Source organism: Pygocentrus nattereri, chromosome 7 (assembly GCF_015220715.1).
Source record: "Pygocentrus nattereri isolate fPygNat1 chromosome 7, fPygNat1.pri, whole genome shotgun sequence".
NCBI lineage: Eukaryota > Metazoa > Chordata > Actinopteri > Characiformes > Serrasalmidae > Pygocentrus > Pygocentrus nattereri.
In genome coordinates, this window is record NC_051217.1 from 11,709,246 (window position 1) to 11,731,508 (window position 22,263).

The window sequence follows — 22,263 nt, forward strand, 5'->3', positions numbered from 1 at the left end:
GTTTTTTCAAGGTGGAGAAGACCAAAATACAGAAGGACATGGGAAAAAAATCATATTCAAAATCAAGTAATTAATCAAAACATGTATAGATTGTAGGGATAAAATTAAAATGGTATCCAGATGCCTGCTTTTCATTCTACCTTCACTCACAGAGCTAATACAGCGTGCAATAAACCCAGCTCTATAGCTCAACCTACAGGTGAGAAAGACTAACACATACCCCTGGCAATATCCATTACTGGCATGCATTAGAGGGCTCATATCCTGGGAAAAACAGGTTTTTGTCTTACTTTTTTGAAACAAAATAGTGTAAGATGTAGTATGTAAACATTGTTAAAGTTTCAGAACATGCTGTTCACTTCCCTGTACATACAAGGGAACTTACATGAAAGTCAATTCTGTGAAATTAGACCTCTGCATTTAACCCATCCATGTAGTGAAACACCCACATACATGGACACTAAGGAACACACACACTAGGGGGCAGTGAGCACACGTGCCCGGAGCAGCTCTATCCATGGCACCGGGGAGCAATTGGGGGTTAGGTGCTTTGCTCAAGGGCACTTCAGTCATGGACTGTCAGCCGAGGGGATCAAACCAGCAACCGGTCACAGGGCTGGTTCCCTAACCTCCAGTCCACATCTGCTCAACTGAACAACACACAATAGCATACACCTGAAAAGATGTCTGGAATCTAACTGTCCAGGTATTTTAGGCCAGGAGCCAAGTACATTATTACAACAATGGCATAAATAGTAATAGACATAGTGCATTTTAAAGGCTAGTGTCTGATAATGGCACTTTCTCTGATTTGAGTATTATGATAGAATTTTGGCTATAGCAAGCACACTTTTCAAGATAGTAAGATCATCTAAGGCTTAAATTATTGTTGTTTATTCATTATTACAATTTCATTAGTTTTATTTTTGAATAATGATTACATTTGCCATGAATTGCTAATAAATGTTCACTTTTATGAGGATTTTTCAAGAAGATGATTTTTTGAGCAGTGAATGACAGTAAGCCCCTAAATCTTATTTTTCATTAAGTTCAGCAGAAAGTATCCTAAAACAAAGGGAACCATTATATTCTGCCGAATTGAATGTTTCTTTGACTACTTATACCATATATTTAGGTAACTTAGGTAATAGGTGGGACAGAATCGTCCCAAAAACTGGGTGTCAGGCCCCTGACAGCAAATTGAGGTTGCTTATTATAAAATTGTGATGGCCCAAGTCAAGGGTACCCAAACTTTTTGTCCTTGGGGAGGGAGTGTGCCAAAGTACTAGAAAATGAATTTTAGAGCATTTAAGAAAATATGTTTGTTCTCTTTGGGGGAACGGGGGAGGTTAGTTTAACTTTTCCTCATGGGTCATGCTTTGGACAGCTCTGGCCCAAAGTATAGGCTAACAGTAAATAATATTGAGAAAAAGGTTGCAGAGGTGCTGGGCCTGGCTCCATTTACCCTTAAACATAGGTTATTAATCTAAAGCATTATATGTACATATGCAGCCTTTTACACATAGTGCGTTTGATTTACATAGTACATAAGATTTACAGGTATGACTGTGTGCATGTATGAATGATGGAAGGAACGCTTGTTTTATTTTATTTTTAGTTATTTTATTTATTTTTTTTGCTACATGTAAATATTTGTTAGATACTGTGCACTGTGAGCTCCTGTAACCATAACCAAAACCAAATTCTTTGTATATGAAAGCATACCTGGCCACCAGAGCTTGATTCTGATTCTAATTTGTGAAGTGTTTCGAAGTGACTTCACGATCTTCATTCTTATGTCACAAATTGTGAAATCCTCTGTGAATGAAAGAAAAAGTGTATAAAAGGTGGTCTTGAGACCGTATGTAATGTGTTTCAGACCTGAAAGGCACAGGCTGCGAGGTGTACAAGCTCCTGCTCCACGTAGAATAGCGTCCACCTTCTGCTGCACCCTCCTGCAGAAAGACAGCGGCGCTCTGTTTCTCACGTCTGCCCCGGAAAGCAAGAGAAGAAGAGGGGTCGTAATGTCAATCAGCAGACAACAGCAGCAAAGGCCACTGAGCTAGCAGGCTAGCTGGCTTACGAGCTATGTATCGTTAGCGAACTAGCTGGTTTTAGCACCGAGCTGCAGTCCGAAGACCTGGTCTGTTATTTTCTTTCCAGTGAAGCGACTGGGTAGCACGGCTAAAAAGTAAACATTCTCGATTGGGGGTGGAGCGGGTATAGCAGGTAAGTAAGCAACTGCCATTGCCTTCGTGAAGGCAGGTTAACTTTATAAACCCAACATTAGCTTTATGGCTTTGGCTGTAAATAACGCTAACTAGCTAGCGTTAGCTAACGTAGCAAGTCAACCCGTACATTCTGCAACGTTACACGGTTGACTAGCTAGCGTTAGCTAACGTAGCTAGTTAGTCAACCGTGTAACGTTGCAGAATGTACGAGTTGACTTGCTTGGTAGGTAATTTAGGCAATTTTAACCTTGGTAATTCACCCGAATAAACTGCAAGCCATCAAAGGTAGATGCTGGTAAAGCTTACATTATTTTATGTAAATTAGTCTGTATGCGGCCAAGTGAAACAATACTCAACTAACTTGATTAAATGGCTATGTAAATCTACTGAGGTTATTTTGGTTGACTTCTGGTATGTCGATCTCCAACTAGGCTAACTGGTAACCTTCGCGGAATTACCAGATAAGCACAGTAAGGGCAGTTCAGTGCTTACCAGTGCTAAAACACCAAAACGGCGAAATAAATTATTTTTATGAGCTGAATCTTGTATTTGATTTTTTTTGTCTATGTTCTTGTTATGTTACTTGGGTTTTGCTCCAAACCTAAATCACCACAGCTGACCCAAGTGTTGGGAGTCTGCAGCAGACACGGAACACCAGAATAACTGCGTTTCAATTGAGTTACAGCTGATCTGATCTGAGAAGGGGTTGTTTATCACTGTTGCCCGACTTGTTGCACTACTTGTTCCTCTTTGTGTCTGAGTCGGAGCACAAATATGAGCGTCCTAGGGATTCTTGTGATTATCACACTGAGAACAGTCCTGTGTTGAACATTTTGGAACAAAGAATAGCAAGTTCAAGGTCATTTTCGTGTCTGTAGACAGCGCTTACCTTGAAAACTCCAGTCCTGGAGGGGCCTCAAACACCACACCGCCATGTGTCATTTTTTTGCTTCAGCATACCTGTTGCAAAGCAGCAGGCTGTTCATCAATTGACTGAGGTGTGCAGAAGTAAGAAAAACTATAAAGTATTTAGTTCTGCGACTTCGCAGAATTGGAGCCCTTTCCTCAAGTCAGTGTCATTTTGATTTATCAGTGTTTCTTTTTTTGAATGTGTTGCTGGAAAACACACAGGCTCCATTTTCTTTATCCTCTTCTGTGTAGGATTCCCTTAGACTGGAGCCTCCTTACACAGGCCTCATTTTACTTTAAGTTGCATCTAATTTTTTTTCTCTGCTTTAAAAGTGTATACATGTAGGTGTCTATAACTTAGTCTGTGTTTTTTTAAGGTGGAAGAGCCATGCACAGTTGTGTGTGGAGCTCTAGGGCTCTCTCACCTGCCCTGCTCCCTCGGCTCTTCTCAGATACTAGATGCTGTGGACCCAGACTGGACCGCCTGGTCCTGTGGGGCTCAGTCCGGCTTTTAGCCACAGCTCAGGACAGCCACCCTACACCTCTACCCAGCCAGGCCCGAGTAGTGATATGTGGTGGGGGCATTGTTGGAACATCTGTTGCCTATCATCTTGCCAAGCTAGGGTGGACAGAGATAGTGCTCCTAGAGCAGGGAAGGTGAGTGTCTGATAAAACCTACACTGTATTATAAAAGGGTATGCAACATGTTTGCTCAGAATACTAATACATAATAACTGAGGGGGCTGGCATATGCTCCAGCATTTGTTTGAACCAAAGTGTAGTTTCCTGAATGTGGAATTTGTAATAATTTGAAGTCTTTTTAGTGATAAACCTTTTTAGTGAAGCACAGGCTCAGTACAGCTCCATTGTTCATTGTTTGGTTCTGTCTGTTATAGACTTGGAGCTGGCACAACTCGGCTGAGTGCAGGAATAGTAAGCGTTGCCAAACCCATTGCTATTGAGAGCCAAATGGCAGACTACTCTAATGCGCTGTATGAGCGCTTAGAGGAGGAGACTGGCGTCAAAACAGGTGTGAAAACTACATGTCTACAAATTATAGATTTTGGAAAAAACTGCTGTGTTCCTAAGAATGCATGAGACAAGGGTGACTGTGGGTCTGTTTTTCTGTAGGTTTTGTCAGGACTGGCTCACTGTGTTTGGCTCAGAATCAGGACCGATTCATTTCCTTGAAGCGCTTAGCATCAAGGCTCAAGTAAGTAATTTCTCTGCTCTTCAAAACCTTGATCTGTCTCTGTGCTGCTTGGTCTGCTACACGTTCTTGTTTTCTACAAATAGGTAATAAGAGACTTTTAAAAGATAATAGGTAATAAAAGAGACTCCAGCTGTTTCAGAAGTTACATTAAATTTTGTAATTGGAGTGGTGAAAAATTCCTAAAGAAATTCATTATGCTTGGTGTATGAAATCTTTATTAGCAGAAAAAAGACTAAGGGGTCTGTCCTTAAGATTTTAAACTAATGTCGTTAAACATACTACATAAATTGCTTTAGTGCCCCGAGTAATGGAGGACCTCTCCTCAAGTTTATGCCATTTTGTTTCTTGGTTGTTTGTAGGGTACTTGGTATTGCCTGTGATGTCGTCAAACCCAAAGACGTTGCCAAGCTTCATCCCTTGGTCAACATTCATGATTTGGTGGGTGCTCTCCATCTCCCCAGAGATGCTGTGGTATCAGCACCAGATGTTAATCATGCGCTTGCTATGGCAGCAGTAGGGCATGGTGAGATTTTTCTATTACCTTTGGCTTGTGACTCTGTTTTTTTACATTTGGAACAGCCCCTCTACCTTTTTCCAGTGACGTATTGCGCTTTCTGTCTTCACACATCTTAATATGTTCACCCTAGGTGTCCAGATCTATGAAAGAACCAGTGTTAATCATGTTCTAGTGGAGAAGGGTCATGTCACAGGAGTGGAGACTGAAAGGGGCACCATTGAATGCGAGTACTTCGTCAACTGTGCCGGACAGGTTGAAAAATGCTTCTGTACACATACTGTGTTTTTGAAATAAGATTTTGATCAGTTGTGCACTTTCACTCCTTTGATTGGTGTTTTCTGATCTTTCAGTGGGCGTATGAGCTCGGCCAGAGTAGTGAAGTGAAAGTGTCAGTACCCCTGCATGGCTGTGAGCATTTTTACCTCCTCACCAAACCTCTGCAGGAGCCTCTGCCACCCAATACACCAGGTGACGCATCACTAAATGTTCTCTTATCTTCAGATTTTTGACATGCATACAATAGCATGCTGAAAGATACAAATAAATCTGGTTCGTTATTTTATAATCAAACATGGCTGTCCTTTCTTTTGCCACCAGCAGTAACAAAAACATGGAGCAATTCCATGTAAATTATTTCTCACTTGTAGATAATTTAAAAAGTGGAGAATTTCTGTCAGAAGTGCAGATTCTTAACTTTCAGTCAGTACCACATTTTTGTTTGTAATAAAACCAACAATGTTTTATTAAGAGGAAATTTTGATGAAAAAACAAAGGAAGTCCAGAACCTGTTGATGCACATTGCAACCTTAATGAAAATGCGATTCATTGTATAATCGAACAATTGAAAAATATAGCAGAATGAAGCCAATAACTTTTAACTTCTATGGAATAAAGCAGAGCTTGTTGTCAGGTCTGATGTCTGCTGTGCCATTGCATTGCTTTAGACTGATGGAGAAATTGGAAGGTTGAACTTAGACTTGTGACTTTACATAGTGGTGATGGATATGGATGGGCGGATCTATGTTCGGGCCTGGCAGGGTGGTGTTCTATCAGGAGGCTTTGAAAAGAACCCCAAACCAATCTTCACAGAGGGTCGCAATCAGTTAGAAATCCAGAACATGCAAGAGGACTGGGACCATTTTGGTAAGTTCAACTTGGCAAGAAATTCACTTTTTTATTTTCCTTTTCTGGAGTGAGAATATTTATAGGAGCATTATTTGCAGACCAAGAGAATAAACATAGTCACATGATCAGATTTTTAAAAACTGTCTTTGTAAACAAACAAAAGTGTAATTACCCATTTAAAGTGAGACTGAGTTTAAATATCAAATACAATTTACACTTTTACATAGTTAATATGTAAAAGTTTGTTTGTGTTGGATTAATTGCACACTCTATTTACAGGTTGTGTTCTGACATTCTCTTGAAAGTAAACCAAACAGGACAGTGATTTATTGTCTTCATATTTCAACTCTTAGTTTAACTCCATGTCATGGCACATGTTTATATTTTAATAAAATTATCAAGGTTGGGTGTGTATATTTTCAATGATCAGAAATAATATTTTCTGCCGCTGTCTCCTAGCCTGTTTATTAGTTCAGATTTTATCTTGTCCAATTTCTGTTCAACATCTTATTTTGAAAGCAAATTTACCACAATTTTCTGTTCTGATAGCTGTCTGCTTTGCAACAATCTTAGTTTTGATCATTTGTCCTTCTCTATTTTTCTGTGTTCTGTTCTTCAGAGCCCATGTTAAGTGCCCTTCTGAGGAGAATGCCAAGCCTTGAATCCTGTGAGATCCACCAGCTGGTGAACTGTCCAGAGTCTTTCACTCCAGACATGCGCTGTCTCATGGGGGAGACTCCAGGCGTTCATGGTTACTTTGTCCTGGCTGGCATGAACTCCTCTGGCCTGTCCTTTGCAGGAGGAGCTGGAAAGTAAGAAAAGAGCTGAGCTAGTTTTACTTACTTTTTCTGGGATCTTCTATTGTTCAAGAATTAAAAAAAAAAGTTGTTATATTAACTTTTTGTTATATTACAATCAGGTACTTGGCTGAATGGATGACCTATGGTTACCCAAGTGCTAATGTCTGGCCTCTGGACATCAAGCGTTTTGGGAATCTGCAGAGCAGTCGAACTTTTCTGCGCCATCGTGTGATGGAGGTCATGCGTAAGTACCGAACAAAGTTCAGCACCACAGTGTTCTAAGAACAAAAAGATACTGAAAACACATGCTGATCGTTTGCAATAATTTTTCAACCTCTTTGTGTAAAGGATCCTCCTTGAATAAAACCTGAATGTATAGTTCTTGTTTTTTCGATAAGCCTTCTAATCAAAACCCTCTAGAAACACTTCTGTGCCATTGGCAGTTCACAGTACATTAGTGATTTGTGCACTGTACATACATGACTTGGGAAGATCGTTATTGCTTACACAGTTCTCCAGAACATTTTGGACAAAATTGTTCTTTTGTTATTATTCATTTGTTTCATCATTTCATATTAATTGTGATTAATCACACTCATGTTTGGTCAAGTTTAACTGTTTTGAAGAATTATTTATTTTATTTATTTATTTATATTTTTTTTAAAAGAGTATTTTTCTTTCAATTCAATTCAGAATAACAGAACCAGATGTTGGAGGATCATGTTGTTTTCATTTTCTGTCTTCAGGCTTCAGCCCACATTGTTTGCACCATCTGTTCACTGTGGTACTGATTGTGTTCTTTTTTTTTTATTTTATTTTGAAGACTGGTCCAATTTTCCACTATAAACTGGCTGAATGTAGAACAGCATTGCAAAAGTGAAACAGAGTTGAAAACAAAAAAGTCCATTTGTGTTTCTTATTCCTTTACACTCTTTGACTGCTTTAGCCCTGCTGTATGAGCTGAAAGTTCCAAGGTGGGACTTCCAGACAGGCAGGCAGCTGCGCACCAGCCCCCTGTATGACCGATTAGACACCCAGGGAGCTCGCTGGATGGAGAAGCATGGCTTTGAGCGTGCCAAATATTTTGTCCCTGCTGGAAAGGGTGAGTGGCTTGTGACTTGTGATTTGATTTTAATAGGTCATTTTTTCCCCCATCTTTTAAATAGCTGTCTCAAACACTTTTTCATTTGATCAGTTTTGATTGTTGGAGTCTTGATTATTCCTTTTAAGATACTGAAATTGCATACCAAACATTTATGAAGGAAAATTAACAGTATGCCTCTGCCATGTTCTTTATCATAGAGATTACAGTACTGCTTCTAAGTACTGTTCTCTTTTCCTCTGCCCTCAAACCTTTCTCTTGCTGCAGATTTGCTGGCCTTGGATCAGAGTAAAACCTTCTACAAGCCAGACTGGTTTGACATTGTTGGTGCTGAGGTGAAGTGCTGTAAGGAGGCAGTGTGTGTCATAGACATGTCCTCCTTCACCAAGTTTGAGCTCACAGTGAGTAACCACGTCAATATGTAGTATTTCTGCAGTACTTTTTAGCTTTAGAAGTTGTGCCTATCTTTTAGCGTTGAGAGGATTTCTGCATGTGAGGCAGGGGCAAGTGTTTTATCCACTCTGCTGTCCAACAGCTCACAAAGCACACAGATGTGAGCAGCTGAATTGCACTTTTTTACTACTAGCTTTCTAAAATGTTTGAAATAAGATGACCAATCTCAATTTCAAATGTTGTCAACAAGTGGCCACTGTCACTGGGAGCTTTTTTAAGGAATTGCATATTTATTTTTGTAGGACAAATCAGCTATTCAGGGAATGCTGACTGTTTGTGCTAATCGCATAATGTATGCAATTGCGCTTTATGTAGCTTTCCAAAATAATGAATAGTGATTTTGTAATATTTGTAATAATAGCACTAATGGTCTTTTTATGACAGAACACCAGGAGAATGCATATCAAATATGGAAAATGTTGCTATTAAAGTTGTACTGTTAAAATAATTGTGAATTGTGTGTGTGTGTGTGTGTGTGTGTGTGTGTGTGTATATATATATATATATATATATATAGGTTGTTTTTGGTTAAATTGCACGGCATACATATTTGTGATCTTTACTGGCTGCATTTCCAGTCAGAGATTGAAAATGAAAACATTTTAATTCCCATATCAGGCAGGGCTGTTGTGCATTTATCAAAATCTCATTTGTAATTACATTTTGAAACTCTAACTTCCTTTTCTTCAATCCTTATCACTATTAGTCAAGTGGGGACCAAGCCCTGGAGTTGCTCCAGAGGCTGTGTGCCAATGACCTGGATGTTCCTGTAGGTCACATTGTCCACACAGGCATGCTCAATGAGAGGGGTGGCTATGAAAATGACTGCAGCGTGGTGCGCCTTAGTAAGAACAGGTTGGTCAAGAGATCACTTGGTCAAGATGTTTCTTGACTTCTTTCTAAGCACAGGCACGCAGTCCCTTCTGATTGGATTCTTGCGCCAAAATATTTTTCTTGAAGAAAGTTAGCTCAATGACTGTGCCCAAAAAAGGTGAAAAGACCTCTCTGCTATATTTAAAGGAATGGAGTGCGTCTTGATTTGCCAAAAGTATCTATAATGGAATACATCCCATTTGGTTTCACTCTAGTTGTGTAGAGTTACGGCCAAGTAATCCAGTCGCAATGGTGTTCCACTTTATATATGACTTTTGATAGCTTTTTGTCAGTTCAACAAAAAAAGGTTGTTTTGAAGCAGTATTCAAAATGGTCATTTAATGTGACAACTGATGTTATGAACTGAAGTGCTGTATTTATGTAATGCACAGGGCCAAATGTTTAAACTTCTATCTATACTGTATGTTACATTTGTGTTTTATTTTTCTGTGACCCACTAGTTTCTTTATCATCTCCCCTACGGATCAACAAGTGCATTGCTGGTCTTGGATAAAGAGGCACATGCCCAGCGATACACAGCTTCACCTAGAGGATGTCAGCTGGAAATTCACTGGTGAGAGAGAGGCTTAATACATTTATCAAAGAGGAAAAAGGGGAAAAAAATGTGCGTGTGTGTGTGTATTTTCTGTTGATTAAATTTCTGCTTAATATTTTGTCAAGCTACACTTGGTGCTTAACATGAAGAAGGTTTGTAGTAGCAGCATGTGTGCTGTAAGAACTGTGCAGTTTCTCCTCTTTGACATGTCATTCCTTGCAGCTCTTAATCTGATTGGCCCTCGAGCGATGGATGTGCTATCTGAACTCTCTTATGTCTCAATGACTCCGGAGCACTTCCCATCTCTGTTTTGTAAGGTGAGTGGCAGGCAATCGCCCTTATTAATCAGAGTTGCATTAAAAACAACCACCAATTTGAGTACCCTGAATGACTTTGCGCCTGATTTATGTAACTGTTGTTTGATGTCGAAAATAACTGATGATTTGAGCACAACTGATAAGGGATCTTCTATATGCAAAAACAAGTGCCTGCACACTGATGCCTTATTAACATATCATTTGGAAAATACATGCCCCATGTTGCTCTTGTATTCATATCATCTACATGAAGCAGCCCTAATTCATGCGAATATTTTGGTATTGTGCCAGTAAAAGGAAAGTATTTAACGGACAATGTCCGTTACATAGCTTTGTTGTGGTAAAATCACATATATTGAAAATAATAAAATATGAAATTAACAAAATGTCTTTGGCTTTTTTTTAAATGGTAGAATGAAGTGTTTGGGTAGTGTGAATTCTTTTTTAAAACACTGCTTGAGGTATAATACCGCAGTATATGAAATGGCTTTTACTGAACTAGGTAAGCTATGTTTTGTGTTTTTTAGGTGTAGTAAATTTACTGTATCAGTAGTAGAACAGAGTTCCACTGCAAAGCACAGTGCAATGTGTCTTTTTAAAAGAATATGAGTAGTTGCAGCATTTGTTTGCCTAAGTACTTTTTTTTTTTTTTTTGCTATTACTAATATTATTGATGATCATTTTGATTTAACCACAAATCAAGCATAAATGGAAAAATAGCAAAATGTTGCATTTTACAATCTGATTTAACAATACTCATCTTTGAGTATGGGCTATTGTCTCTACAAGGTTTGCTTACTGCTGACAATGGCAAATTGGAAGTTTGACTGATGTTCAGCTGTTTGGATTCTTGGATTAATAGCACTGTGCCTGAAAATAATAGTAATAGTGATTGCAGATGGAAATGTTATCTGTAAAGGGTATGTTGGCGCTACATGTTTCTGAAAGCGTTTTGTGGTCACTACAGGAAATGAGTGTGGGCTATGCCAATGGAATCAGGGTAATGAGTATGACTCACACTGGAGAGCCAGGCTTCATGCTGTACATCCCTATAGAGGTGAGTTGCAACACATACTGCTTTACCACTTGCTTTTAATATGGCCTTTAACATTTTTTGACTTAATTTGTTTCCCAAGTATGCACTGCATGTGTATAACGAGGTGATGGCAGTGGGTCAGAAGTATGGCATTCGTAACGCAGGCTACTATGCCCTGCGTAGTCTCCGCATCGAGAAGTTCTTTGCCTTCTGGGGACAGGATCTGGAGTCCTTCACTACACCCCTTGAATGTGGTCGTGAGTTCCGTGTCAAGTTCGATAAAGTGAGTAATAGTCTGTATTCATAGTCCTTTTGTCCAGGTGCATATGATAAAGATTCTCAAATCTTAGCATGTGCAATACTGTGCAAAGGTCGTAGGTATCTCAGCACATTATTTAAAGCTGCACTTTGTAAGAATTTGTTTGTCAAACAGAGTTTCAATGTTTGGGAAACTTAATGTCACTTGGCTGCTTTGCTAATATTAGCTGATTACTTTGCTAGTGGTGTCTTGTGTTTCAGAGTTTGTCTTCTATTGTTTGAGAAGTTCAGTTAATTTCCAGTGCTGCCGTCTGTCTCCTTTTTGTTAACACAACAATATAAAATATACTTGGCTAATTTTGTCTTGATGGGTATGAGTGAGTGGAGGCTTAACTACATAACTAATTGACACATGTTCTACCCTGCTGTCATAAGAATAATAATGTTACTTACCTGTGGTGAGCAGGTAACACATCCATACTTTTCACTCATTTATGAAAGAGCAGTTTAGATTAATGTGCTTGGCGAAGAGGAATGCAGCAAAACCCACATTATAAAATGCTCTTCCATACGTTTCATGCAGTTACATGTTTCTACCAGAGAGGTCCTACCAATTCTGTAAATTTGCCAAGCTTATAACATGCAGCTTTTAAACAGTTCATATCAGCAATAAGTGTGTTTTTTGATATATTGTGAATTTGTTTGAAGAGCAAAATTTGGATCCTGGATGCTTCTAGCAATCACACGGATTTGTCAGATTCCATCGCCAGCACGCTTGTTTTTGACGTCATAAAGCACAGATTTGGAAAAATAATTATTGAATCATAACCACAGATAATATTGGGCTGCCACAAAGAGAAGGTTGAAACTGGTTAAACAAATAAATTGACACACATATAAGCATCATATTTTAGTTTTTGTGAGCAAATAAATTCACTGTTTATATGACATATAAATTATATTACAATATAAACTACTTTTCAGGTTGAGAGTTGATGAAAAATTTGCACAGTGATGCATGTAACATGATTATACATTGGTGCTGAACGTTATTTGCAGTAGTGCTACTAAAGACTTTTTTTTTTTTTCTTCTTTCTTCTAAGCCAACCAATCAGCAAATCTATTGCAGTGTTCTTGGTCTGACACACATAAGCAGACAAGATGCTCTCATTGGGCTACTTATGGGCATTTATTGTAACAGGCCTAATAATTGCCATTTATATTGTACTTTTATTTTGTGTATTTATTTAATTGTGTTTTTTACTAATGATTTATAGATAACTGGTACCTGTTTGTATTGTTTTTTTAATTGTTTTTTTTTATTTTTACTAAACATATTGTAGATATGCATCAGTTGTGCCAGGAAAGCTAAAAAAAAACCTCTCCGTGGGTGCATTTTAAAATTTGTTTTGATGATTCAAAGCTGGAAAATAAACTTTGCAAAAAATGTTTTACTTAAAATATGCACCCCTCTTTCTCTCTCTTTCTGTCTCTTTCTCTGTATTTCTCTTTCTCTCTCAGCACACAGATTTCCTTGGTAGGGCAGCTTTGCTGCAGCAGCGTCAGGAGGGCGTCACCCGCCGTTTCATCATGCTGGTCTTGGAAGACCATGACACTGAGCTGGACCTGTGGCCCTGGTGGGGTGAGCCCATCTACCGCAATCGTGAGCTAGTGGGAGTGACCACTAGCAGCGCCTACAGCTACACCTTGGAGCGCCATGTGTGTCTGGGCTTTGTCAGCCCACCCAGCCTAGATGGCACCCCTGCTGTGGTCACTCCTGACTTCATCAACCGTGGTGATTATGAGGTGGACATTGCTGGCCAGAGGTACCCAGCCAAAGCCAAACTTTATCCTTTTAGCTCACTTTTCGCCCAGCAGAGACGGCGTAAGGATGACATGGAACTGAGCAACTTTCAGGGAAAGTAAGGAGGCAGACTGGACTTAGCGGCGAGGTACAGAACCAGTTTAAGGGTTTGATTTAATGAACAGGATTAGTAGAATGGCTTTTAATGCATACACCTCCACTTTTTATCCTTTTGTACTGCGCTACTAGTGCCAACCTCTCCATCTCGTTGCACAGTCAGTCCTGTTGGTTCTGTTATTTCTTGCTTTGCCTCCTAAGTGCAATAACTGTTATACACCAAATGATCTGCCAGGATCCTTGCTGCTGTATGTAGTTAGTCTCTCTCATAATATTGGGCTGTAGTTGTTTTTGTTTCAGCTTGTGACAACTCTTTCTATGTTATCTCTCTTTTGGGACTTCAGATTCAGTGGTCTACTCTGGATTTGAACAATTAGTCTGATCTATGTTGACTGATGTGTTCCCATTGCTTTAACGCACAAAAAGAGCTGGAGCAGTATTTTCTGTTTTACAGAGGAAAAGACCAAATAAGTACGTCTGCACCAGTACCATAGATTGCAAGTTAGTTAACAGTCCAGGGTCTGGAAAGTATAACTATCTGATTGTCATTTTGACTGAAGTGGTCTCTTTGTTTAGTTGTATGTTGACTAATGAGAGAAGGCTTGTGGGGTATCTGAGGATTTTCTGGTGACTGAGAAACAGGGTGACGTAGAAATTGGGTAAGATGATGTCCACACAATCATTATAGTAGTTAATGGTGCATTTGTCATCTTCCTCTTTAATTTTCATGTATGTTTTGGTCTTGGTGCATGTTTTCACTGTAGATCTCTAAGAACCAAGCCATTTAGGGTATATTTCAAATAAAGGGATGTATTTTTCTATATGGACAGAGTGTACAAAAGATTGTTTTTGGTATATGAAATTTGTACAGTACTTTTAAGTTTCCTCTTAATGGATATCATGATGTCTTCTTGAAAGGCAGATATCCACAAGAAAATCACATTTAATTGTTCTTGATGTAGGTTCAGTCCTGTATAAAAGCACATTTCAGAAAATCTTGCTGTTTTATGAAAAGGTCTTCAGTTGATGTTTATGAACTTTAAGTAACTCAAGCTTTGGAAATTCAGATGTCGATAGATCGGTTCGCCTGTTTGATTCGACTGAATTAGTGATTATCAGAAATCAGCACTTTCTGTGTCTATATTGTGTCTACATGTCTATGTATGGGGTTGTGGGTAGTGTATATAGAATCTGGTGTATAGTATATGTCTCTACAAATCAGCTTTTAATGTCTAAACCTTTTCTTTTTTTAAACATTGCTATTCTTTGTTGGTGCAGGAGAATGCACTCCAGTATAATTTGAAAAATGCACCTTATAGTTCTCACTTTATTAGGACTGAAACACTCTTAGAAAGTCATTTTAGTTCATTGAAGTTGTTTTTTTGTGCGAAATGGTGCGTTTACTGTTCTGTTGCACTACCTAATGAAGGTCATTATGCTTAAGATGTACTAATAAATCCCTAATTTGTTCAAACTTAGAATTTTTAAATAGTTTAATCAGTGTGCAATACAAAGTAATTGAAGACTTGCTTTTATTGCACATTTGAACTCCTCTGTAGTGGATCTTTACTGCTTGGGTTAATGTAGACCTAACTTAATTATCTTGTAAGGTACTTCTCACATTTTCTGTCATGTGAGAGTGTTTTTATTGCATTCTCATTCAATCAAGTCTCTCAGATTTTTCTGGCCTTTATAACCGAGGTGATCTACTCTGTTTGAGAGAGATATTATCTGCTCTTATTGAGAGAAACTTACAATTTACATAGGTGGGCAAAGGTAGTGTTAGGAATCTCGTCCAAGGACTATAGCGTGCTTGCCCGGGTGTCAAACTCTAGTCTATAGTAAAGAGGGCAGAGGTGTTACTCACTACACTATACAAACCATTGAACATTGATTGATCATGGAATCTGGAGATGCCTTGAGCCACAAACCACACATTGACTTCACCAAGGGCTGTTTAGTATAGGCTAATATGCATTTGGTGGAAATCAGCCAAATCACATGCTACTCCAGACCTAATATGCATTATGATTACAGTACATTTTTTATACATTTATAAATACCTTTCTAAGCCTCCATTTGTTTGTTTCAGTAGGGCTGAAGCATGATTCGAAGGAACAATTTGATGTTTTATTTTTTACAGTGATTTTCTAGCACTTGTATCAATGTCTGTCTTTATCCATTGAAGAGTTGATGCAGAGACTAGACACTATCTACTGTGCACCTTAAGGATATTCTGCATATGTGCCTTTTATTTTGAGAACTATGAGAGTGTAAGTTGTTGCTAGTTCAGAATAAGTTGAATACAGAGCATGGAGGAGGCAGGGTTTTAGACTACATTTAAAAAACAAACAACAAAAAAAAAAACAGCATGAATCTTAGATTTCTTATCCTCCAGAGATTCAGGCTGATTCTCAAGACTTAGGCATCCAGTTTCAGTGAATTTTGTTGAAAAGTTAACCATAGCTGGGAGAATGTATTAGCTGTGCAGGGTTTGCCCTGACTGATCTATGATCTACAAATGAAATTTTTTTGAATACTAATTCGAAAATGTGTAAAATGTATTGTCTTCTATTCCAATGCACTTGGAGTATCTAAGTTGTGCAGTGTTGTTGACTTCTGTACTGCTTTTGTTTCTGGCTGCTGTATTTTGCATCTCAAATGAAACTCCTTTCCACTTTGTCTCCCAGAATTGAGTCTGTTATTATAACTTGCCTTTGATCCACTGTGGTTCTTGTATTTATGATCTGTTGTACAGATATTTTGTTGTATCTGTATTATAACTGTTGTTCATAAAGCAAAATACATTAAATGGCTCTTTTTTTTTTTTTTGCCTTTTCAGTATTGAATTTAGTTGCGCATGCACTGCTTTGGTTTTTACATTAGGGGGCAGTATTTCTCCTCAGGTCCTGGTTTGGCTTCCAAAGCTTTCTAGTTTGTCCCAGCAATGTGCCCTATTGTCTGTTGAAATCCTAATATTAATCTTTATCTCTGCAGTGTTAGTCTGTATTGACTGTCTGTATTTGTTTTTAATGCTTTACCCTGTATGGTCAAGTCACAGGCAATGCAGATTTATTTTAAACTTCATATCATTTTAGCCTACAGGTCTAGAGGTTGATTCACATGCAGGAAAGAATGGTAAATTCTTGTGACAGAATAGCACAATAGACACCCCACCCCCACACACACACAAGGCCAAAGCACACCCCAATGACGGTCAGGACTACCCAAGCAGACAGGGTCTGTCACTCATAGACCATGTACCAATTCAGGTTCTGTAAGGCTGCCAGAGAGAAAGTTATTGCAGAGAAATGATTCCAAGGACTCACAAGATTGATGGAAACTTGAGGAGGCCCTGTACTTTTCTTTGAGCTTAACTATATTTTGTGATGGTGACCTTGTATAAGAGAAAAAGATTCTGATGTGTCATCAGAAAAGGCCAAGCTTTTCATCAGGCTTTGAATTATTGGATACTACCCTCACTATCCAAGTTTCTTTAATGCTTCTGTCATTATCATAGGCCCTGTCACTGCTGGAATGCTACAGAGACTAGGTATCAGTGTCCTCACATACAGTGCTATATGTTTTTGTTTTTTTTTTTCCCTCTCTTGGTGTACATTTCCAGCCGGACAGGTCCAGGCCTTACAGACTGGTAGCATGGCTTGTCTCCTTTTAAATCTGATCCAGCTCTGTAAGAGCACCTGATTGGATCAGATCACCGGTGGCTTTGAGGTCGGCATGTGTGGCAGAGGGAAGCTGTGGTGTGCCAGGTTTCTCTTCATGCTGTGGGAAGGCGAGTGTTGGATTACTATCAGATCCAGGTTAGTGGGACGGGGCAGGTGCTCTGGATGAGTTCTTTCTTTCTTTCTTTCTTTCTTTCTTTCATTCCTCATCTCTGGCTGGTTATAGCAGGGAGATAGGATTAGGTTATGAGAAAGGGACAAGACGAAATAGGCTCATCATTTTGGTACAGCTGCACAGTTAGCTCTGTATTATTACTTCGATGGTTTTAACCTTTAGGTTTTGCAGAGACTGCACATAGTGGCAGTGTACTGCATTTAAATCCAGCATTCATATTCTAGTTCTCAGTAGTGCTACTCAGTAAACAGGCACTTTCATGAACCACAGATACTGTGCAAGTGTCTGTCGACTGTCCCTCCATACTTTGCCCACAAATGTGTTCTTTAATAACAACTGTTGCTAGCCTGCACAAGCTTTACAGAACATATTTTCTATATTTCCATACCCCCCCCCATTGCCAACTTAAAGCTGCACTATGTTGATATGTTGAAATTGAAAGAAGCAGCATTACTGAAACAGGAGAAGAAAAATAATGCTAAATACATGCTACTCACCCAGTAATGGGTGAAATAATAATTTACTAGTCAGAGTGGTCGGATCAGATTTTACAGGGGATTTCAAAACACCTTTTTCTTCAAAACTACATCAAAAATGCACATTTATACACTGCTCAAAAAATAAAGGGAACACTCAAATAACACATCCTAGATCTGAATAAATGAAATATTCTCATCGAATACTTTGTTCTGTACAAAGTTGAATGTGCTGACAACAAAGTCACACAAAAATCATCAATGGAAATCAAATTTATTAACCAATGGAGACCTGGATTTGGAGTCACACACAAAATTAAAGTGGAAGAACACACTACAGGCTGATCCAACTTTGATGTAATGTCCTTAAAACAAGTCAAAATGAGGCTCAGTATTGTGTGTGGCCTCCATGTGACTGTATGACCTCCCTACAATGCCTGGGCATGCTCCTGATGAGGTGGCGGATGGTCTCCTGAGGGATCTCCTCCCAGACCTGGACTAAAGCATCCGCCAACTCCTGGACAGTCTGTGGTGCAACATGGTGTTGGTGGATGGAGCGAGACATGATGTCCTAGATGTGCTCAATCGGATTCAGGTCTGGGGAACGGGCAGGCCAGTCCATAGCTTCAATGCCTTCATCTTGCAGGAACTGCTGACACACTCCAGCCACGAGGTCTAGCATTGTCCTGCATTAGGAGGAACCCAGGGCCAACCGCACCAGCATATGGTCTCACAAGGGGTCTGAGGATCTCATCTCGGTACCTAATGGCAGTCAGGCTACCTCTGGCGAGCACATGGAGGGCTGTGCGGCCCTCCAAAGAAATGCCACCCCACACCATTACTGACCCACTGCCAAACCAGTCATGCTGAAGGATGTTGCAGGCAGCAGATCGCTCTCCACGGCGTCTCCAGACTCTGTCATGTCTGTCACATGTGCTCAGTGTGAAACTGCTTTCGTCTGTGAAGAGCACAGGGCGCCAGTGGCGAATTTGCCAATCCTGGTGTTCTCGGGCAAATGCCAAGCGTCCTGCACGGTGTTGGGCTGTGAGCACAACCCTCATCTGTGGACGTCGGGCCCTCATACCATCCTCATGGAGTCGGTTTCTAACCGTTTGTGCAGACACATGCACATTTGTGGCCTGCTGGAGGTCATTTTGCAGGGCTCTGGCAGTGCTCCTCCTGTTCCTCCTTGCACAAAGATGGAGGTGGCTGTCCTGCTGCTGGGTTGTTGCCCTCCTATGGCCTCCTCCACGTCTCCTGGTGTACTGACCTGTCTCCTGGTAGCACATCCAGCCTCTGGACACTACGCTGACAGACACACCAAGCCTTCTTGCCACATTGATGTGCCATCCTGGATGAGCTGCACTACCTGAGCCATTTGTGTGAGTTGTAGAGTCTGTCTCATGCTACCACGAGTGTGAAAGCACCACCAACATTCAAAAGTGACCAAAACATCAGCCAGAAAGCATAGGTACTGAGAAGTGGTCTGTGGTCCCCACCTGCAGAACCACTCCTTTATCGAGTGTGTCTTGCTAATTGCCAATAATTTCCACCTGTTGTCTATTCCATTTGCACAACAGCATGTGAAATTGATTGTCAATCAGTGTTGCTTCCTAAGTGGACAGTTTGATTTCACAGAAGTTTGATTTACTTGGAGTTATATTGTGTTGTTTAAGTGTTCCCTTTATTTTTTTGAGCAGTGTATATTAATGAATGTTGCGTGCAGTTACACATTTCCTCCAGAGAGGGCTTCCAATCTTCAAATCTTACATAGGGTAGTTTTAGTGAGAAGCACAACTTAATTTTTGTCAGACTACCTATGCTTAGAGTGCATGATTCATTTATTATAATGTTCATTCTGGTTCATGGTTGTATTTATTTATTTTTTATTTATGTGATTTAAGCTAACATTTACATGGTGACAAATTTCTCATTGTCGTTTCCAGACTGCACAGTTGAAGTCAGTGTTAAGAAACTGCAATTTATCATCAGTTTGAATGTGTATGTTGATAACTCTCTTTAAAGCTTGTTCACTTTCACAATCAGGAACATTTGCAGGCAGATCATAGATAGATCTACTAAAGTTGAGGTAAATTGGAAATCATAATGCAATTTCTTTCTGTATCGAAATGTATTGCTGAGTGAAACGCCACATTAGGGAGAGCCTTTCAGCTAGCTGATCATTTTGGGGGTGGTGGGAGAGGGAGATGGTTGATCATGGCCACTGGTGCATGGTGACATAATCAAAAATCTGAAAACGTTTTAGAGGCCAAAGCAAGCAAACAGCCATGGGTAGGCTTACCTAATCAACAGAATTATTTATTGAAGACATTTATTAAGCTGCTTATTTTAGAAAATTAAGTTTGATTTGTTTTCTGTTAGTGCTGCTCCGATCAAAATCAAGCTTTTCTATCCCACACCTTGTTTCTAAATGTGCAAATTATAGTCTAATCAATCGATTCCAAGCTCAGCCTTATTGTCTCAGCATTCCAATCAATCAATATTTTAAATTTTAAATTCTTTCTATGGTCAGAAATATGCCTGGGTGGCTGTGAAATTGAGACAGAGTTGACTTTCAGCAATAGATTGCACTCACCTTTTTTACAGGCCAACACCTTAGGCACTCTGATAGGAGATTATGAAAAATGTGGATTTTGTATTTTTAATAAATTGAATTGTGCTGAATATATGTAGGCCATTAACTAATAAAGTAAAAAAGGTAAAAATAGATACTATTAGATACTATTGCATCTTCTGTGGTGTTTGGTCCGTCACCTGAACAATCTGAAATATACATATCAGTCGCTCACAATTACTAATTTATTTAGCAAAAACAACGTAGTTTTAAAACAGTTGTAGTAGTTCTATGTTAAAGTTATCTCAAGGTAACATGAAATGAGAGCACTATGTACATTTTAGGCTTACTCTACATATCTCATGACTTCAGTTTGTTTTGATTGACATCTCAGAGACAGAGAACATGGGATTCACTTTGCACTTTAGACCTCTTGCTTCTTCTCTTCCCCCTTTTCTCTCCTGTACATATCCAGATTGGTGGTAGAGATGCGGTCAGATTGTGAGATAGTTGGAGTGAACGAGGGGGGAGAAGCCTTTTCAGCATAGAGAGACGGCTCTGACAGCTGAAAAATAGGAGGCCCTCTGTAGAAACAAAAAAAATGATGAGAGAAGGATGGTGTGCATCTCTCTATTCAACCTATTCGCAGTCAGTCACAAGCATTCAGCCATCAGTTATTCTCACACTCTGCTGTCCTTTTCATTGGTCTCTCTGCAGTTACCATCCAGCGTCTTGCAAATTCAGAGACTGTCAGCTGACACCCCATAAGGCTCTCTTTCACACAGCTATGTAGTTTATACAGCGCATATTCATTTGTTTAGCTATTATCCATTTACATCAGTTTTATATGTTTTCTCCATTCCTAACTGAGCTTAGCTGCTGTGTTCCAGAGAGTAGATGCTTTGGCAAATGGCTACTTTATAGGATGTTGTGTGACATGTGGGTGAAACATTTTTCCTTTCATCCACAAACATCGCTCAGCTATTTTGGGTCAAGAGTAAAAACTCTTCTTCATGTAAATACACACACTTTCACATACACATGTCAGCATTTACGGCGAGAGGGGCAGTGGAGGGATACCACACACGGCTCAGATTTATCACATCTCACCGACTGTCTAAATATACCAGAGAACTCTGCTGTTTTTACTGTCCCCTGCATAAATACACATTAATCGGTGGAGTGCATGAACACAGTGGCTCTTTGACTGAAGCCTCTGCTTGCTGCCTCATTGCTGAAAAGCACAGCTTTGTGTCACAGGCCTAATGTCTTAGCCAGAACATTCTCAAGTTCTCTCACACTCTAGCTTTTATTTCACGGGATGCTGCCTGCAATTCAGACGCCAAGTCACTATCTTTCCCATTCCTAGTCAATGCAAACAAAAAATTGAAAGAACCCTGTTGCAGAACCTAAACTCTGTGTACTGGAAAACATTTTTTTTTAAATGCAGTAATGAATTGGCGGCCAGTGTTTTTAATTGATACTGCCATTCAAAATCACAGCGCACTGCTGTAATAAAAATACAGAGGTTGTTATTACATTTTTAATTTACTAAAGTTAACTGTTTTCAGATGCAAAGCTCTTCACTGAACTAGTTTGTGACTCACACACTTGCTCATGTTTAGCAGGATGAAAATCCTCCACAGGGGGACACCGTTAGCACTGAAATAGGATTCGATGCTTCCTAAGAACAGTGCTTCCATCAACACTGTGTGTCCTTGTTATAGTATTGTTTATGTGCAGCTATTTCCTTTGTTAACAAAATAATGCTGTAACTACATAACATAGTCTAATTTAGATAATTTTGTTAGCAAGAGTTTCAGGGAAATATATATTGTTTATCTACAGCTAATTTTATTTAAAGCCAACAATGTGACCAGGCTATTTATTACAACAGCATCAAATTGTCTGGTAAGCAAAACATCAAGTATTTGCGGGCTGTTATGCCAGTCTTTAAGCTCATAAAGCTGGCAGTAACCCAGCATCTACTGCCAATTAACTAGTCAACTGGAAAACCTGTCCATTACTAGAAAGGCTGCTCAA

General features: G+C 39.4%; 1 protein-coding gene across 1 annotated transcript; it reads left to right on the top strand.

Moving 5' to 3' along the window:
- The first annotated feature begins 1,879 nt into the window (after window positions 1-1,879).
- Window positions 1,880-16,123, top strand: pdpr (pyruvate dehydrogenase phosphatase regulatory subunit). The gene is made up of 18 exons (XM_017711880.2): window positions 1,880-2,229; window positions 3,518-3,797; window positions 4,037-4,170; window positions 4,272-4,353; window positions 4,713-4,876; window positions 5,001-5,122; window positions 5,221-5,338; window positions 5,864-6,013; window positions 6,615-6,807; window positions 6,915-7,039; window positions 7,742-7,897; window positions 8,165-8,298; window positions 9,057-9,205; window positions 9,685-9,797; window positions 10,002-10,096; window positions 11,064-11,153; window positions 11,233-11,415; window positions 12,912-16,123. The coding sequence occupies exons 2-18, from the start codon at window positions 3,529-3,531 to the stop codon at window positions 13,314-13,316; spliced, it is 2,682 nt and encodes an 893-aa protein (XP_017567369.1). The 5' UTR covers window positions 1,880-2,229; window positions 3,518-3,528; the 3' UTR covers window positions 13,317-16,123.
- Window positions 16,124-22,263: the final 6,140 nt, after the last annotated feature.

Excerpts from the sequence above, each read along its gene's own strand:
- pdpr (XM_017711880.2), top strand. The coding sequence starts at position 3,529 with ATGCACAGTTGTGTGTGGAGCTCTAGGGCTCTCTCACCTGCCCTGCTC. Across the intron at positions 5,339-5,863 it reads TCTGCCACCCAATACACCAG|TGGTGATGGATATGGATGGG; the intron begins GTGACGCATCAC and ends GACTTTACATAG. Across the intron at positions 10,097-11,063 it reads TCCCATCTCTGTTTTGTAAG|GAAATGAGTGTGGGCTATGC; the intron begins GTGAGTGGCAGG and ends TGGTCACTACAG.